This window comes from Rousettus aegyptiacus, unplaced genomic scaffold, assembly GCF_014176215.1.
Source record: "Rousettus aegyptiacus isolate mRouAeg1 unplaced genomic scaffold, mRouAeg1.p scaffold_m13_p_2, whole genome shotgun sequence".
Classification (NCBI taxonomy): Eukaryota; Metazoa; Chordata; class Mammalia; order Chiroptera; family Pteropodidae; genus Rousettus; species Rousettus aegyptiacus.
The window spans coordinates 130,041,792-130,057,995 of NW_023416295.1; the positions used below are offsets into that span (position 1 = coordinate 130,041,792).

At 42.5% G+C, this 16,204-nt stretch overlaps 1 protein-coding gene across 1 annotated transcript; it reads left to right on the forward strand.

Moving 5' to 3' along the window:
* Nucleotides 1–1,525: 1,525 nt before the first annotated feature.
* Nucleotides 1,526–13,698, forward strand: CELA1 (chymotrypsin like elastase 1). Its single transcript, XM_016142633.2, has 8 exons — nucleotides 1,526–1,646; nucleotides 2,302–2,384; nucleotides 3,577–3,677; nucleotides 4,472–4,597; nucleotides 5,364–5,500; nucleotides 6,744–6,889; nucleotides 12,675–12,824; nucleotides 13,544–13,698. The coding sequence occupies exons 1-8, from the start codon at nucleotides 1,571–1,573 to the stop codon at nucleotides 13,559–13,561; spliced, it is 837 nt and encodes a 278-aa protein (XP_015998119.1). The 5' UTR covers nucleotides 1,526–1,570; the 3' UTR covers nucleotides 13,562–13,698.
* The last annotated feature ends 2,506 nt before the right edge of the window (nucleotides 13,699–16,204 follow it).

A 16,204-nucleotide genomic window follows, 5' to 3' on the forward strand; every position in this document is an offset into this window, starting at 1 on the left:
CCATATGCTGTATACCTAAAACTAATATAATATTGATGTTAACTGTAATTGAAAAATTTTAAAAGATTAAAAAAAAAAAAAAAAGCGAACTTAAGCCAAAGCTCCTGTCTATGCCTACCCCTAAGAGTGAGAACAAAAAAGGAGTATGATCAACATGGGAGATGATGCTGGGCATGTAGGTTAGGCACTGGTTGTAAGGGGCTTAAGTGAAGTCTTAAAGAGTTCGGTTTTTAAGCAAATAACAGATTGGGCTTCTTTGGGTTAGGCAATGGGTACAGAAATGGATGTGATACTGGCTTTGCCCTTAAAGGTTAACTTTGGAGCATGTGATGTTGAGCGGTAACCTTTAGGACGCCGGAAAGCCTCTTCTTAAGCTCCTTGTCTTGGGGCTAGAGCTGTCTCCTTACTCTCCAGGAAAGGCAGAGAGATGGAAGAAGAATGACAAAAGAGGCCCAGGTTCCCCAGCCCCGTTCAGCCCTCCTCCCCAAGCTCTGCTTTGTGTTAGAATGCTGGGAGTTGGACTAGATAGGGAGCCCTCCAGGTTACCCAAGCATCATAGTGCAACTTCCATGAGTAGCTCAAGAACCTCAAAGAGATGACCATTTGTATAGAACTCCTAACAGCTTTTTCTAGGCCTATCCTGCACCTGCCTGCGTGAAACTTAAATTCTGGATTGTTTAGCAAAAAAGCCCCTAGGTGGACCAGATGACTTTCCTGCCTCCCTCTAGGTTTCCTGACTTCCCCCTTCTATTAAATCACCCTCCACCCACAGTCCTCTACTCTGGGGCCTCCCAACCCAAAGTCCTCTCTCTACCGCAAGGCACACTGTGCCTCCCTCCTTCGTCCTCTACTGACTTTGATGGGCAGAGCCCTTCATCTCCTGCAGGACATGCCGGCTCCTCACCTCCTGCTTCCCCTGCCCTGTCTACCCTCATAGCCTTCAAACTATCGTCTTATCTTGAGGGTTCCCTCTTCTAACCCACCTCACATTCTCCTCTGAGAGCTCTCTTTTTGGCTCTCCAATTGAGTCTCCCCAAACCTGTTTCCTAGTACCCTCTTCTACCAGAATTGTCTCCACAGCACCTACTTTGCTTTTGCCTCCCTGCATTTACACCTAAGCCTGCATCCTGAGGTCATGTCCCGTCTCCCTCTTTGCACAAGGAGATGTTGCCATCTCTTCTTCTGGCTAACCACTCTTCCCTCTTCACTCCCTTCTGCCCCCACCTCCGAGTGCGCAGGATAGATCTGTGCTTGTGGTACCACTGAGGACAGTGAGACAGCGACAGACTATGAGGGAAGCACCTTGAGGGAAAAGCCAGTCCTGATTCTCTGTCTTATTTCTGAAAAAGAGTTTGTCAGGTCATTTTCAACTAAAGCAGATGATTAATTCAACTCTGACTTTGTCCTGTCTTTGAACAATGGATAAATTAATTTACTTTAAAAGAAATCTTTTTATTTGTATTTCCATGGCACCTGCAATTTTCCCTGCCTTCCACCGGCAGCCCTGCCAGCTGGCAGGAAGAAGGTCAGCAAAGCTGCTGATAAGAGGAGCATAAAGAGGGCTCGCTTCATGGTAAGGGGGCAACGGGTCTACGCCGCTGGGAACATGCTGCACTTCCTGGTCTTAGCTACCCTGGTCCTTTATGGTAAGTAGGTCATGAGGCTTGAGTTCTAGGGGGTGGGGGTTGGAGCAGGAGGGTCAGAAAACTATCCCTAAGTCTAGGCCTGCTCTCTACCCCAGTGTGTATGGGACATTCTGCCTGTGAGTCTAGCAAAAATTTTACTCTCCTGGGACAAATAAAAAGAAAGCTCAGGGCCACTTTCCATGCAAGTTCCTCATGATGCAGAGAAAAGCCTCTTCCAGGAACCTGGGCTTTCCTAACACCTCCATTAATAAGATGTCCTCAGCAGGTACCCGGCTGTGCATTGTCATCCTTGCCCCATGAAGAATCCTACCAAAGCAGTGGGGGGGGGGGGGGGGCGGGTCAGGTAGGAGGGGCATCCTCTCAGATCAAGGGGTGAAACTGAACAAGGCTGAGACCACGAGGATCCTCTGAGGCCTTAGCCTGGTGATTTGAGATAGGTCCTTCAAAGCATGCGAGTCCTGGGGACACTCAGGGAAAGCAGAAGGCACTCAGACTTTCCTGCTTTCAAAAGGGGCTCAGAGAACTCACGGCAGGGCCCCTCGTTTATTAGGGAGGAACTGTGAATTTGCAGACAAAGCACAACTGCTTCTCCCTACCCCCACCCTAAGCTGACCCCATGCTTAGTCATCACTCACTTTTCTTCTGTCCCACAAAGGACACAGCACTGAGGACTTTCCAGAAACCAATGCCCGGGTAGTTGGAGGGGCTGAGGCCAAGAAGAACTCCTGGCCCTCTCAGGTGGGTGTTTCTTCACAGCTCCAGACTTCCAATAAAATAAGGGTTGCCTGGGCACTGATGTATAGTATTACACATGTTTGTATATGTCCTTATTAACAGGAAGCTCTCCAACTACCCAAAATCTAGATTTTAAAGATGAATGGGACTAGGCTTAGGTGGTTTTTCTAGATGCAAAAGGCTTGGAAGGGGGAATTTAAACACCAACTACACTCACTCTCCCAGGCACACACGCAAACACAAACCACAGTTACACTCCCACTTGTGCCACACTAACAGACTGTGTGCCAGACCCCACCTCAGATTCTACATACCTTCACGGGCGCACACAGACACACACACAGACACACACACACACACACACACACACACACACACACACACATTTTCACACAGTGTGAATCATGCATTTAAGCACACTTCTACCCCTAAGTAGAGTATGTTGCTTTTTTGGCTACTTATGGAGTTTCCACTTTCATAACAGGACATCTAGGCTCTGATTTAAGTGATTTTAAATGTGTAAAAGGGACAAATTAACTGATGAGTAGCACATTTTGGAGAGGAATCATTGCAATTAGAATTGAATTCAATTTATAAAAGTTTAAGCTCCAGTTTTCAGAAGTAGAGGTATTGTGTAATGTGAGATACTGAAGAAGACATGAAATGGTAAAAGTGACCATTCTAATGGTATTTCTAAATACTCCCTAAAGTGGGGAGATGGGGTATATCTTGAAAACATTGGAGGAGAAGCTCTGAGACCTAAGCTGGTGGGGCTTGGGTGATAAAGCAATTAATTCCATGGCTACATTTCCTTCCCAAGAGGAAACAAGGTAGAAGAACCTAGGTATTTGGCCCTTTGCAGCAACCTAGAGTAGGAGGACGCCAGATACACTCTGTGTGTGTGCTTTTACCCACCTACCCCCATCCATGTACACAGAAAACATCACCAAACAGGCAAACACTCTTCCCTGCTGATCCCAGAGGCATCTATACACCCCTTCTCATCGTCATTCCAGGTAGCCACCACCAACCAATCAATAGCAATTAATAGGTCAAATCAAACCTATTTGCCACTTCTAGCCCAGAAAGTTGGGGAATGCTCTGGGAGATGGCAGGGATTTAAGGGGGTAACAGGTAGTTTGGGGCAGAGCCTTTTAAGACACACCACCTTTCCCTCCTTTCTTCCATCATCTAGATTTCCCTTCAGTACCTGTCCAATAATAACTGGTATCACACCTGTGGAGGGACCCTCATCAAAAAGAACTGGGTGATGACAGCTGCTCACTGCGTGGACAGGTGAGAAAAACAGACCAGCTTTTCTGAGCCCCTAGGAGGGGAAGAGTATGGTTCTTCCAAAGGAATATGTATCTTTAACCAGTCGCTGCAAGACTTTAAGGGGATATATGGGAAACTTGTGGGAATGTAATAGAATATAATAAAAAGTACAGATTTTGGCATCAGGAAAGCTCAGGTTCAAATCCCATTCTACCTTCTTCTAGCTATGTGACCTTAGACAACTTACTTAGTTTCTTTAAGTCCTCATTCTCTTATCTGTAGAGATAAGAGAGTTATTGTGAGGGTGAAGTAAGTAGATATTTAAGTGCCCAGTCAATGCCAGTCAATTTTTTCACATTTGTCTTGATCAATGATTCTCATTTAAGCATGTATCAGAATCACCTAGAAGGCACAGATTGCTGGGTCCCACCCAGCAGTTTCTGATTTGGTAGGTTCAGGATGAGGCCTGATAATCTGCATTTCTAACAATTTTCCCGGTCCAAATTCCTTCTGTGGGCTGAGAGCCATTATTTCATTTATGCTCACCATACCTCTCCCAGGTTATTATGTTTAGCTTAATAAACTGGTAAAATGAAGTTGATGGTAGTTTTGTCACTCCTACAGGTTAATGAATTAGGAAATGAGAGAGCTTGTTACTTCCTCATCATCCAGGGTCTTTCATCTTTCCTCTGCCTGGGCCACAATGGGTGTCTGTCCTAAAGATATGTTATAAGATGGCTTCCCAACTTTTCTCTAAGGGGAAAGAGAAGGTTTGAGCCCTCTGGATCACTCAGGGCTTCCTTCTCTCATTCCAGCAAATTTACCTTCCGTGTGGTGGCTGGAGACCACAATCTGAGCCAGAACGATGGCACTGAGCAGTACGTGCAGGTGCAGAAAATCGTGGTGCACCCATCCTGGAACAGCAACAATGTGGCTGCCGGGTAAGGGCAAGGCCGGGCTGGGAAGTGGAGAACTAACTAACTAGCAATAGGGTCTTGAATTCCTTCACATTCATCCAGTAGGACTTTGAGAATTTAGATTTTAGAGAGCTTGAGAATTTTTGAAGGTTTTTGGTATTTATTTGATCTAGGTTGGTTTGCATGATTGGATCACCTGAAGCTCCTCTGCAGAGTTTCATGTTTCTTTTTTTATTGTTATGTATTATTTATTTTATGGAATAGACTCCATCAGCAAAAGTAAATTTCTTAAAATGAATCTTTCATGAGAAAAATCTTGTAAGCCTGAGCTGTACAGTTTTGGTGAAGAAGTAGTTAAATTATGGTCAATTCTATAGAATGTGGGTGTTGGGATGGGTTTTAGTCATTCGAATATTTCCACAGTGCTCTCAGAATTTTATATTTTTCTTTTCTGAGAACTCTTCTCTGCTACCATGATCACACCACTCTGCTCTTCTTGATTCCCCACTCCTAACTGAAAGATGTAAGCTCCACTCCCCTGGGTTGCAGGAATCAGAGCTAGACTACAACACCAAGAGCTCACCAGCAGGTGCTGCTGTTAAATATATAAGGTCCTAAATCCAGATTTATAATGTCTCAAATTTGAGACTTAGAAAGTCAGCCCCTTCCTTCTTCAAAATCATTGGTTTCCAATTCTATGGGGATACAAAGGCTCAGTGAGGGCCTGCCTATATGCTAACCTGAAGAAGGGGCTTATTCCACAAGTGAGCAGTCTCCTTACCTCCTGCAGCTATGACATCGCGCTGCTGCGCCTGGCCCAGAGTGTTACCCTCAATAGCTATGTCCAGCTGGGTGTTCTGCCAACGGAGGGAACCATCCTGGCTAACGACAGTCCTTGCTACATCACAGGCTGGGGCAGGACCAGAAGTAAGTCACCTACATAGGCACCCTCCACCACATAGATCTTGATTAGCTGAGTGTCTGGGGCACGTTTTTCTATAGTCCTAGGTGTTTAGAAACTAGAAACCAAAGGAACTAGAAATAAAATAACTGAGACATGAAATCAAGCTAAGAACAGGCTATGAAATCAAGTCAGAGATTCATAGACTCTTATAACTAAAAAAAAAAAAAAAACTTACTTAAGAGAGTATTATATACCAGCCTCTCATTTTATACTGAGGAAAGTGAGACCCAAAGAAATTAAAGACCTTATACAAGATCACATGTCTAAGTAGTAACAACTTAGCTGAGACCAGAAACTAGGTATTCTGATTCCCACTTGGTGGTCATTATATGTGCTATCTCCATAAACAGTCACTAGGCTGTGGGTTGGAATGAATGAACCAGGGGTAGCTGTAGAACCAGAGAAGTCAAGGCAGAGGAGGCCTAAGCCTCTTCTGGACATCATAGGAAGATTTCTGGTAGAGAATGTCCTTCAGATAACATAGAAAGGTGGGAGAGGCTATGAGCAGAGATAGTTAAGAAGGATGGAGGTGTTAGGTCTGATATGGAAGTCTGTCAGCCACCAGGCAGTATTTGAGCTCTAGAGGAGAGGCAAGGCCTTGCTCTGAGCTGCCAGTCTACTGGGAAAACCCGGAGCTGAGAGACATACTTCTAATCCACCTCTGCTCTCAGTTCACTTCATGTCATTGTGGTTCAATTTCCTGATCTATAACATGGCAGGGTTGTTGTTAGGATCCAAGGAAATAATGCACATGCAGAGGCTTTGAAAAGTCAAAGAGCCAGATAAAGAAAATCTGGATCAAGCTCTTAAGAAATGGAAATGAGTGTGCACAGTCCCAGTTCTGCTTCATGGAGTTTTACAGTGTAAGGAGGAAGCAAGACAGGCAGATAAGTTATCAACAAATAAGACCATTCTAATTACTTAACTAAGTTATCCATGAGTTTTAACGAAAATAAAAAAAAAAAGCAAGAGTAGAATTAGTGGTTTGGAGCCTGGGAATGATAATCAGGGATGACTCCCTAAAAGAAAGGGCCTATAGATTCCATATAGAGAAAAGATGAGTATCTATGACATGCAATGCGCAGAGAGAAGATGCTTGCCCTCAGTTCAGCTTTCATCAGAGCTCAAGAAGGTTTGGGAGGGTGTGATGGTTTTCCGGCTGGCGAGCATCTAGCCCTGATCTCTAATGCTGTGTGTCCTGTTCAGCCAATGGCCAGCTGGCCCAGACCCTGCAGCAGGCTTACCTGCCCTCCGTGAGCTATGCCATCTGCTCCAGTAGCTCCTACTGGGGCTCCACCGTGAAGAACACCATGGTGTGCGCTGGAGGAGATGGAGATCGCTCTGGATGCCAGGTGAACACATGCAGGAAGTGTCAAAAGTCCCACCCCAGGTCCCTCCCCTCTCTGCCTACCACCCCCCACCTTTTCCTCACCAACTATTCCATACAGCCCCATGTATAGACTCAATTTTCTTTTCTGGTGTCTGAATGAGAATGATTCTGTGCTAGTAACTCTATTCTCATGGGATCTCAAAGTTGATTGGAACCTTAAAATTCATCTTGCCTAATGCCCTCGCCACATATGTGGCCCAACATTCGTATGTTGGCATATGTGCGTATTCTTTAGAATTTGTTCACGACCTAGATATTTGTGGGTCAGCGGAGCTGGGCCTGAAGTAGTGGTTGTAATTTTGAATACGGTAGCTCCCGTCCCACCAATCCAAATTTTTTTGTAGCTCCTCTGCCACCATCCTTTTACCCCAGTAGTATTTACAGCAGTACATACAGGTGACTATAGTAGGGGGAAAGTACATAAAATAATTTTATAATAGCTTACATATAATAAATAGAATGTTCTGTTTGTACAAGATCAATCAGCAATATACCATCTTACAGATTTCTTAATGTATAGCTTAACAAATGTTCTTAATTATCTACTGTCAAGCCCTATGCTAAATGCTAGGATATAAGTGTGAATAAAAGTGCCTAGTAGAGAAATGGGGAGAACGGAGACATGATAGAACATTGTAATACAATGTGGTTAAGTGTTATAATAAAGATATGCACAGGGTGATATGGAAGTCCAAAAAAATAGGCACTTACCTCTACCTGTTGGGGTCAGAAAAGACTTGCTTTCCCAGAGAAAGTGAAGTTTGTAGTGAGTCCTAAAGGTTAAACAGGAGAAAGGGGAAACCGTATTCAGAGAGAACAGCATAAAGAAAGGCATGGGCCAAGAACCTAGGTGGGAGCGTAGAGAATTACAGGGCGTTCCCTCCAGCTCGCTAACTGGAACAGAGATCAGAGCCCGCAAGCCTTTGAATCCAGCCAGCTGCCTGTTTTTATTTGGCCTGTAAGGTAAGAATGGTTTTTACATTTTTAAATGTTTGGGGAAAAATAAAAGAATAATATGTCATGACGTGACAAATATACATTTTTTTTTTAGTGTAATACTCATTAAGTTATTTTATTATTTTATCATTATTTTTTTAGGCGAGGGAAAAGGCGAGGCAATCTGTGAGGCACAACTTGGCTGATGTCACAGATTGCAAGGACCTTGTCAGTTTACAATCCCCCAATTTTTTTATTTTTTTCACCTCAGCACCTGGTCTTCCTAGGTGGTCTCCTATCCAAGTACTAACCAGGCCCGACCCTGCTTAGCTTCTGAGATCAGATGGGACCTTGTTCAGGGTGGCATGGCCATACACAAATGTACAATTTTAATGTTCATTAAAAAAACATTTTCTTGGAACACAGCCATAGTTGTTCATTAAATATTGCTTATGGCTATTTTCACAGAGTTTAGCTGCAATAGAGACTATATGATTGCAAAGCATCTGGTAGTTATTATTTGGCCCTTTACAGAAATAGTTTGTTGACCCCTTAGGCTAGAACATAAATTGTCACCATACTAGGGAATGTCAGGAGATGACACTGGGGCAAGTAGGAGCCACATGACTTAGGGCCTCAAATGCCACGCTTGCTGACGTGAACTTTACCACATAGACACTGGGAAACCATTGAAGAGTTTTAAACTGGAGAGCAGCATGATCATATTTGCTGTTTAGAAGTGCTCTCTGATGAAGGGTAAACACGTTTTTCAAGAAGGCAAGATTGGCAAAAAGATTGCTTATGAGACTATTGTAATTATCCAGGCAAGAAATTTGAGGGCCCGAGTTAGGGCAGTGGTGAGAAAGGAAGAAGGGGACTATGAAATAAATTCCAGGCATCTGGTTTAAGTGATTTAGAAGAGGGGTTTGCTCCCTCAAATGAGACAAGATTTATAGTATTTGAGAGGAAAGGTGATGAGTTTGGTTCTGGACATGTTGAGTCTGAGATCCCTGTGGGACACTCAGGTATAGTTAAATGGGTAAGAAATTAGGTATAAAGAAAGTGGAATTTGGGGGAAAGACCTGGGCTAGGGATACCCTTAATAGGAAATGAGACCTTCCCCCAAGGGAAAACTGGTAGAAAGAGAAAAAAGCAATGAGTTGGAAGAACTATAATAACATTAATACTTGAGTGCTTCATGGATAGATGGAGGACAAAAAATACATAAAGATCTAAGAGGGATTACAGGCAAGAGAAAAATGTAGTAACAGGGTTTTACAAAATCTCAGAAAACATTGATAGGTCACCATATAATAAACGGAGTAGTCAGGGGCCAATAGTAAATAAAGTAGATCACTAAAAGTGACTGCTTTGTCAGGGGGTGAGTCACTGGGAACTATAGCAAGAACAGTTTCAGTGGAGTGGTAAGGGCAGAATCTTGACAAAGGGTGAGGAACGAAGAGGTAATAAAAAAAACATAGCAAGAAATATAGAATACTATTCCAAGAATCTTGAATAAAAGAGAGGAACAATAAAAAAAATAGTCTGGTAACTCTAAGAGCCAAGGAGGGGGTAGATCTTTTAAGAGAATTGAAAGTGTGAAATGGGCAGAGGAAAGAATCTTATGGTGTCTGGAGTGGAAATGAATAGATGGCACAAGATCCCAGAGGAGATGGAAAAGATGGAATCAAAAACACAGGCAGAGCTGGCTTTGAACAGGAAGAGAGACACCAATGTGCATGAACATGAAAGAGTGTGAATGCTGGGTAGCTGGAAGCTGGCAAGTGTTCTGCATTATTGTTTCTATTTACTCAAGAACTAAGAGTCAGATTGAATGCTGAAAATGAAGAGGCAAGGATCATAAGGGTCTGGGTTAACTAAAGTCAATGGGAGAAGGACTGGTCTCCAAAATGTTGCTGATAGGCTGAGATTACTGATGTGTTACTGATAGACCACGCAGTAACCATGTGGGTATATGACTCATTCCATTTTACTCAAAGACCCAGTTGTAGGGAATAGATTAATCCAAGACTGAGTTTCCTGTATTGCTGAGGCAAAATGATAGGATTGCCCATTAAAGGCAAGGTCCAAGATAAGTGGAAGAGGAAGAGAAGCCCACAGGAGGCTGGTAGGCTAGCTGAAATAATAGAATCAAAAGATTTTGTATGTGTGAGCATTTAGAACTAAGGAAATTAGGACCAACTCATCTTAGTTTTCTCAAGACTTTCCCAGTGTTAAAACGTAGAGTCCTATATCGTAGGAATCCTACATGCAAATGGGGCAAGAGAGGGGGGGTGGCGGGGGAGACACTAATGCATAAGGCAACTTCTTCCAGGTCCTCACCAGCCAGCTTCAACTATAACCACTTAAGATTTAACCATTTAGAGTTAATTCACTTTCCTCTGCTCAGTCTCTCAGGGTCTTGAATTCTGAAAAACTGGAATACTTTTCTTCTGGCTGGCACTCCACGTTGACACTTCTCTGAGACAATTGTGTCTTTGAGTCTCTTCCCACTGGAGTTTACCAAATGGTGTCTTCTGGATTTTCAGACTTTTGGATCCCCAACTCTTTTCCTCAGAGTGAATTCACTGAGCCACTTTGACCTCAATCCACCTATTCCTACTTACTCCTTTTCCAGCTTTTCCTTTTGTCCTAAAATCCTCAGCCACTCCCTTCATCTCTCCAGAGTCTTTGTTTCTTTTCAGGTCAATTAGCATTAGACAAAAGTATTACAAACAATTCAATTACCTTCCTGTCCTCTAGCCCCGAAATACTCTTAAACCCCTGTTAGAATTTGAGTGGAAGAGATTTAGGTTGTTTTGTTTGTTTTGAGTATAAAAATCTACAGAAAACATTTTCTTTTCCTAAACAGTATTTGAGGGGGAGTACAGCTAGTTCCTTTTTTAAAGAATTATCCCCAGTTTGAATTTTTGGTCTCCCCACCACACACACTTTTTTGTTGTTGTTGTTGTTTTGTTTTTTATTGAAGCTATGTGCATTAAATTGTTTAAGGCAGCAAATAAAACTATGAGGCTTAATAACGAAAAAGAATAGTCATTATCTTCCTTCTACCTCTTGAGTTCCCACTCCCCAGAAGGGACCGCTTTCAACTTTTTTCAGCTTATTCTTTTGGTGTCTACATCCATACCTCTCTAAAAATATAGTTAAATCGCTACTTAATTTTTTCAGTTCAGGCATCATGAGAGATATGCATCGCTCTTCCTTTTACAGACAGATATACACTTGCCCCCTAAGCATGAACTTTTCCTATCAACACCTCAACCTCCCAAAATAATTTTTGATTAGATTAACATTTACTGTTTATCATAACTATGTAACAAACTATTCATAACCAAACTATGTATTCTAAGATTACTTTTTATTTCCTGCATAACTTTGTTTTCCCTGAAAATAATAGTCGTCTTTTTTATTTGTGTAATATATACTCAACTTATTGCTAATTTAACCCACACTCTCCACTAATTTTTAAGTGACCTATTTTATCTTCTCTTGTTCCTAGTATTCAGTGTCCTGGTGTAGGTCTATTTGCATTCATCATTAGGGACACTTACTAGGTTTTTTTCATTGTGGAAACTCCAGAGCTTTGTTTCTGAAAATGTTTATTTGTTGATGATTTCCTCCCTTCCATTTTTATTTATCTTTCTAGAATTTATTATCCACATATTTACCTCCTAAATTGGTCCTCTCATTTTATTATTTTCTCTATATTTTGTTTGTTCTACTTTATCTTCCAGCCTTTCCAGTCTTTCATTTCTACTATTATATTTATAATTTCCGAAGGCTCTTTTTGCTTTCTGACTGTTGTTTAATAGCAACAGTTGACTGTTGTTTTATATCATGGATGCAATATTAATCATAGCTTTATTGCTTGTTTCTTCTCCCTGAATAATCTTAGTTGCCTTCATTTTTTGTTGTTATTTATTTGTCTGTTTTGATCTTTATTTTTATATCAGAGGCTTTCTTCAAATGTTTGGTAATCCTTGGCCATCTGCTCTAATTTCAGAGTGGGGCAGTAAAAAGCTGATAGGTAGCTCTAAGTCTTGGGTAGGATTCATCTGTAGTATACCGCTTTGTCAGATGATCTGGCTAGGCTTTTTCACTGGGGAACTTCCAATGTCAATATCTTCAGGTCTTCACTCTTGTGCTGGTCAGAGTCTCCAGAGAAATATCTTCCAAATTTATGTCTGTAATTACACAGAACTGGCATTCTTCTAACTGGGTAGGAAGAAGAGTATCAAGATCATATTCTATAAACCCAGGTTCTTTTGATTCTAAGCCTGATCATACAACCACTACTCCTCTTCACCCCAGTTTAGTTTAACATGTGTTGACTACCTACCTGTGTCTAAACATTATCTAATTAGACCCATTGGTTTAAATGCTAGGGATAAAGAAGTCATTAGAACACCTTACTTCTCCCACCCTAGGTTCAATTTAAGTCAATAAAAGCTATTTAGCTTAAGATGTTCAAATTCTATGCTAGCATTGTGGAATGGAAAAATGTCACTGAGACATAGTTCTTGTCTCAAGCTCATAGATAAGTGGGGCGGGGAGGGGGGAGGGTAGAAATCAATTGTGAAACCAAAATACAAGGCAGCAATACTGTGGTTGTTTAGAAAGAAAAAAGATTCATCGTGATTGTGGGAATATAAAGAAAGTGGTGATTTGAATTGGAACTTCAAAACTGTTCAGGATTTTACAGAGATGGCGGTGGGCAGGGTGCAAGCAAAAGCAAAGGCTCACAGATCAAAATATCTAGAACTTTAAGAGTCTGGTTTTCCTCTCTGCAGGGTGATTCTGGAGGCCCCCTCCACTGCTTGGTGAATGGCAAATATTCTGTCCACGGAGTGACCAGCTTTGTTTCCAGCCAGGGATGTAATGTCTCCAAGAAGCCCACAGTCTTCACTCGGGTATCTGCTTACATCTCTTGGATAAACAATGTGAGTTCTCTCAAATGATGGGTTGATGCAGGGTCACCTGGAGACCCACACCCTGGCTGGGTTGGGGAGCAAAATTTGGGCAGTACAAGCTGTCACCTTCCTCACTACATTTATGTTTTACCCTATTCTCTTCCCTCATAGTACACTTTCCCTCAATAATGCTGCCGTCCCGAGTTCCCTTTCACGTATCCGTAAAGCAGACTTTACCATATTGTTTACTGCTTAGGGTAAGATGGCAGTAACAAGATCTGAACCAGGCACATTTCAGTGCTATCCTAAGTCGAAGCCATGGGAAAAAGAGCTTCATAAGGCCTGCATGCTCCGGGACAACGGGAGAGGCATTAACATTCTCTCTCTTGAGCTTTTTCTAAGGGCATTATGGGAATTGCTCTACCTTTTGGAAAGAGGTTTTACACCTTTAAACATACTTGAGGGTTAGGTGAGTCTCTACCTACACTGACCTAGCAGGAGAGACTCAATCACATTCTGGATTCTTGTGGCACAACCCTTTCAGAGTCTGTCCTTGCCACTAAGTCCTGGGTATATACCTTATAACATTGAATTGTCCTGACAGAGCAGAGACCTACTTTCTGCCCCACCAACCCTCTTGACTTCCCATAAACCCAGTACAGGGCCACGATCAACTAGAAGCCCTAAAGAAAAAAGAAATGAGATGGGCAGAAGTAACTGACTATGGCTATAACTGGCTTTTCCTTCAGGTCATTGCCACAAACTGAGCATTTTCCTGAGTACAACGGATATCCCAAGGTGATTCTTCAATCCAGAGTAGGACTTGAGCCCATCAAGAAAAAATATTCCAGGAGACTATTGAACCAGACACAGAAAAACAAATAAAACTACATATACATTACCATCCTGTGTCTTTTTATTTGTAATTGAGCCCTCTAGAAGAGTGTAGTTATAGGACCCAAGTTGGATTTTGCCACTTTTCTTCCATTTGCAGCTACCTCTACCACTTCACAAATTAAGCCAAGTGGGAATGGTTTTACATTATTCTTTTTGGATTATTTTAGGATTAATCAATCCATTAATCTGATCATCTGCCCTTCTTCCTATGCATATTTACTATATTCAAAGGCAAAGAAAGCTTTTAAATATTCCTGAGTGACTAAATGTGACCTGACTCTCCCAGGTACACTGTGGGTGCCCGCTTCTTTTGTTTTCATCTTTAGTGCCTAGAACAGGTAGGTGCTCACTCCAAGGTTCTGAATGATGGTAATTTCATACTACGATATACTAGAGATAGGGGTATAGGATTAGGTGGTAGGTCGGATGCCAGCAGACGAAGAAAGTGAAAATTTAGAAAGGAGACTAGGGAGGAAGGAATAGAAATAAGGAGAAAAAAAGACACAGAACAAAGAAAAGAAAGGATTACTGGAAAGAGGCAGAACAAAAAGGGAGAGGACATAACAAGATGGGGCTTCAAACTAAGTATGAGCCAGCACTTCAAGGCTGGAACTAAATTAGACAACCAGATCCAGGGTCTTATAAACCACAGAGAACTGGGACGCTGATCATTTTCCCCTAGGTAAGGCTTAGTGTGTTAGAGTTGACTGTGATAAAGAGGGAACTGAGAGGAGAAGGCTAAGAGGATGAGAAGCAGCTTTCCATAGCAATCACTGAGGACCAGACATGAGGGACAAGGGTAGTTAATATAGGAGAAATCAGCTAAGACTAGTCCTGGAATTTGTAGACTGCTAAGTCAGCAGAGGCCTCTAGAACAGTGTATAGACTATAAGAAACTGGCTGGAGCCAAGATGCCTGTATTCCCAATCTCAGTTCCACAACTAAGGAATGAATAACCTTGGAAAAGTCACTGGCCCCTTCTGTGACTCAGTTTCCCTATCTAGTTAACTTCTAAAGATTGTTCCTGCTCTAACACTACATGATTTGGTGACCACCAATTTCAGTTCCCAAGAGATTGGCACTGAAAGAGTTTCTTAGGAGGCAGTGGTTGGGCTGCATTGCTGAGGATGCTGTGGATTCCCGAGAGAGACATAGGTTTTGGCCTCCTGCTAGTGACACACCTGTTATCACTATCTCTCAGTTGTCCCCACAGTACCACCATTCTCAGAGCCTCTCTCTACTTCTCCCCAACATTGTCTTTCCATTTTCTTCACTCTGCCCCTTCTAGACCATTCCCACAGCTAGCGTTCAGGATACCCTATTGACCTATTACCTGAAAATGTACGATTCTCTGTAAATTAATAACATATGTAACATTATAATCATCTGATTACCATCCTTTCTCTACTTCCAGACATTAAACATCTGAGGTCAGGAGTCACATTTATTAATTCATCCTTAGCTTCCCAACATTCATTAATGTCCGTCACACAGTTAACCCTAAGTGCAGTACATCTATTTGGGGCAATGACTTGGAACACAAGAACAGACAAGGATCTCTAAATTTGTCTCAGGCCTCCAGCCTCCCTCCCCACTCCTTAGAAGTGTATTTTGACCTTTTTACCTACCCTCATTGTAAAATCCTTGAGTAAATGGTTCCTCCAAACCTAGTGTCCTGATTTCCAGCTATCTCCTCAGACCAGCCAGGGACTTAACTTCCATTTGGAGACCTTCTACCTAAAGAAGCAACAGTTGTAATCTCAGCAGCCTCACCCCAACTTTCACAATCTGTGTCTGTCTTCACATTTTGCCTCATCACCAGTACAGGCTCCATACCCTTCCTCGGTATTTTTTCCAAGACCTTCTTCCCTAAGGACTTCCATTCCTAGCTCTACCTCAGCTGTTCCTCCCTTTGAAAACCAGGTCTGGAGTCCGGTCCCATTTCTGCACTCTATCTCTACTAGTTCTAGGCTCACATCTAACCTCTCTGATAGAGGCTTTCCATCTTTAAAAACTGCAACCTGAAGAAGTAAGTTGTACTTGGCAGTATACATATCTATATAAGTGAAACGCATTTTCCCATACAATAAATACTCTTGATGAATGGAAATCACAATACTTTCCACCCAATTATGTATTATTTTCCAACACTGATCATTATAACTAACTAGCTTTAGACTACAAATGAGTCTTGGCCCTCTTTTAAAAACTCTGTTCAGTGACCGCTGGTGTTCCTAAACCTTAGGGCTGGAGACCTTTGAAGTTGGTCTTGAATGAGCACCGCCTGAAGGCAAGCCCGGCTCCTCCCCTGAGCTCTACAAGTATCCACTTAGCCCCTCACCCGCTGCCCCGGGCCGCACCCTCTAGCTGGACTGTGTTGGGCCACGGGGAGGGTCCCAGGGCTCATTGCTGGCTGGGCTCCTGTGGTCCTCCAAGTGGACCTTGCGGCAGGTCCCAGGGTGGCTGCTATATGGGCCCAGGCTCGCTACACTGGGTTTTGGGATGGCCTCAAG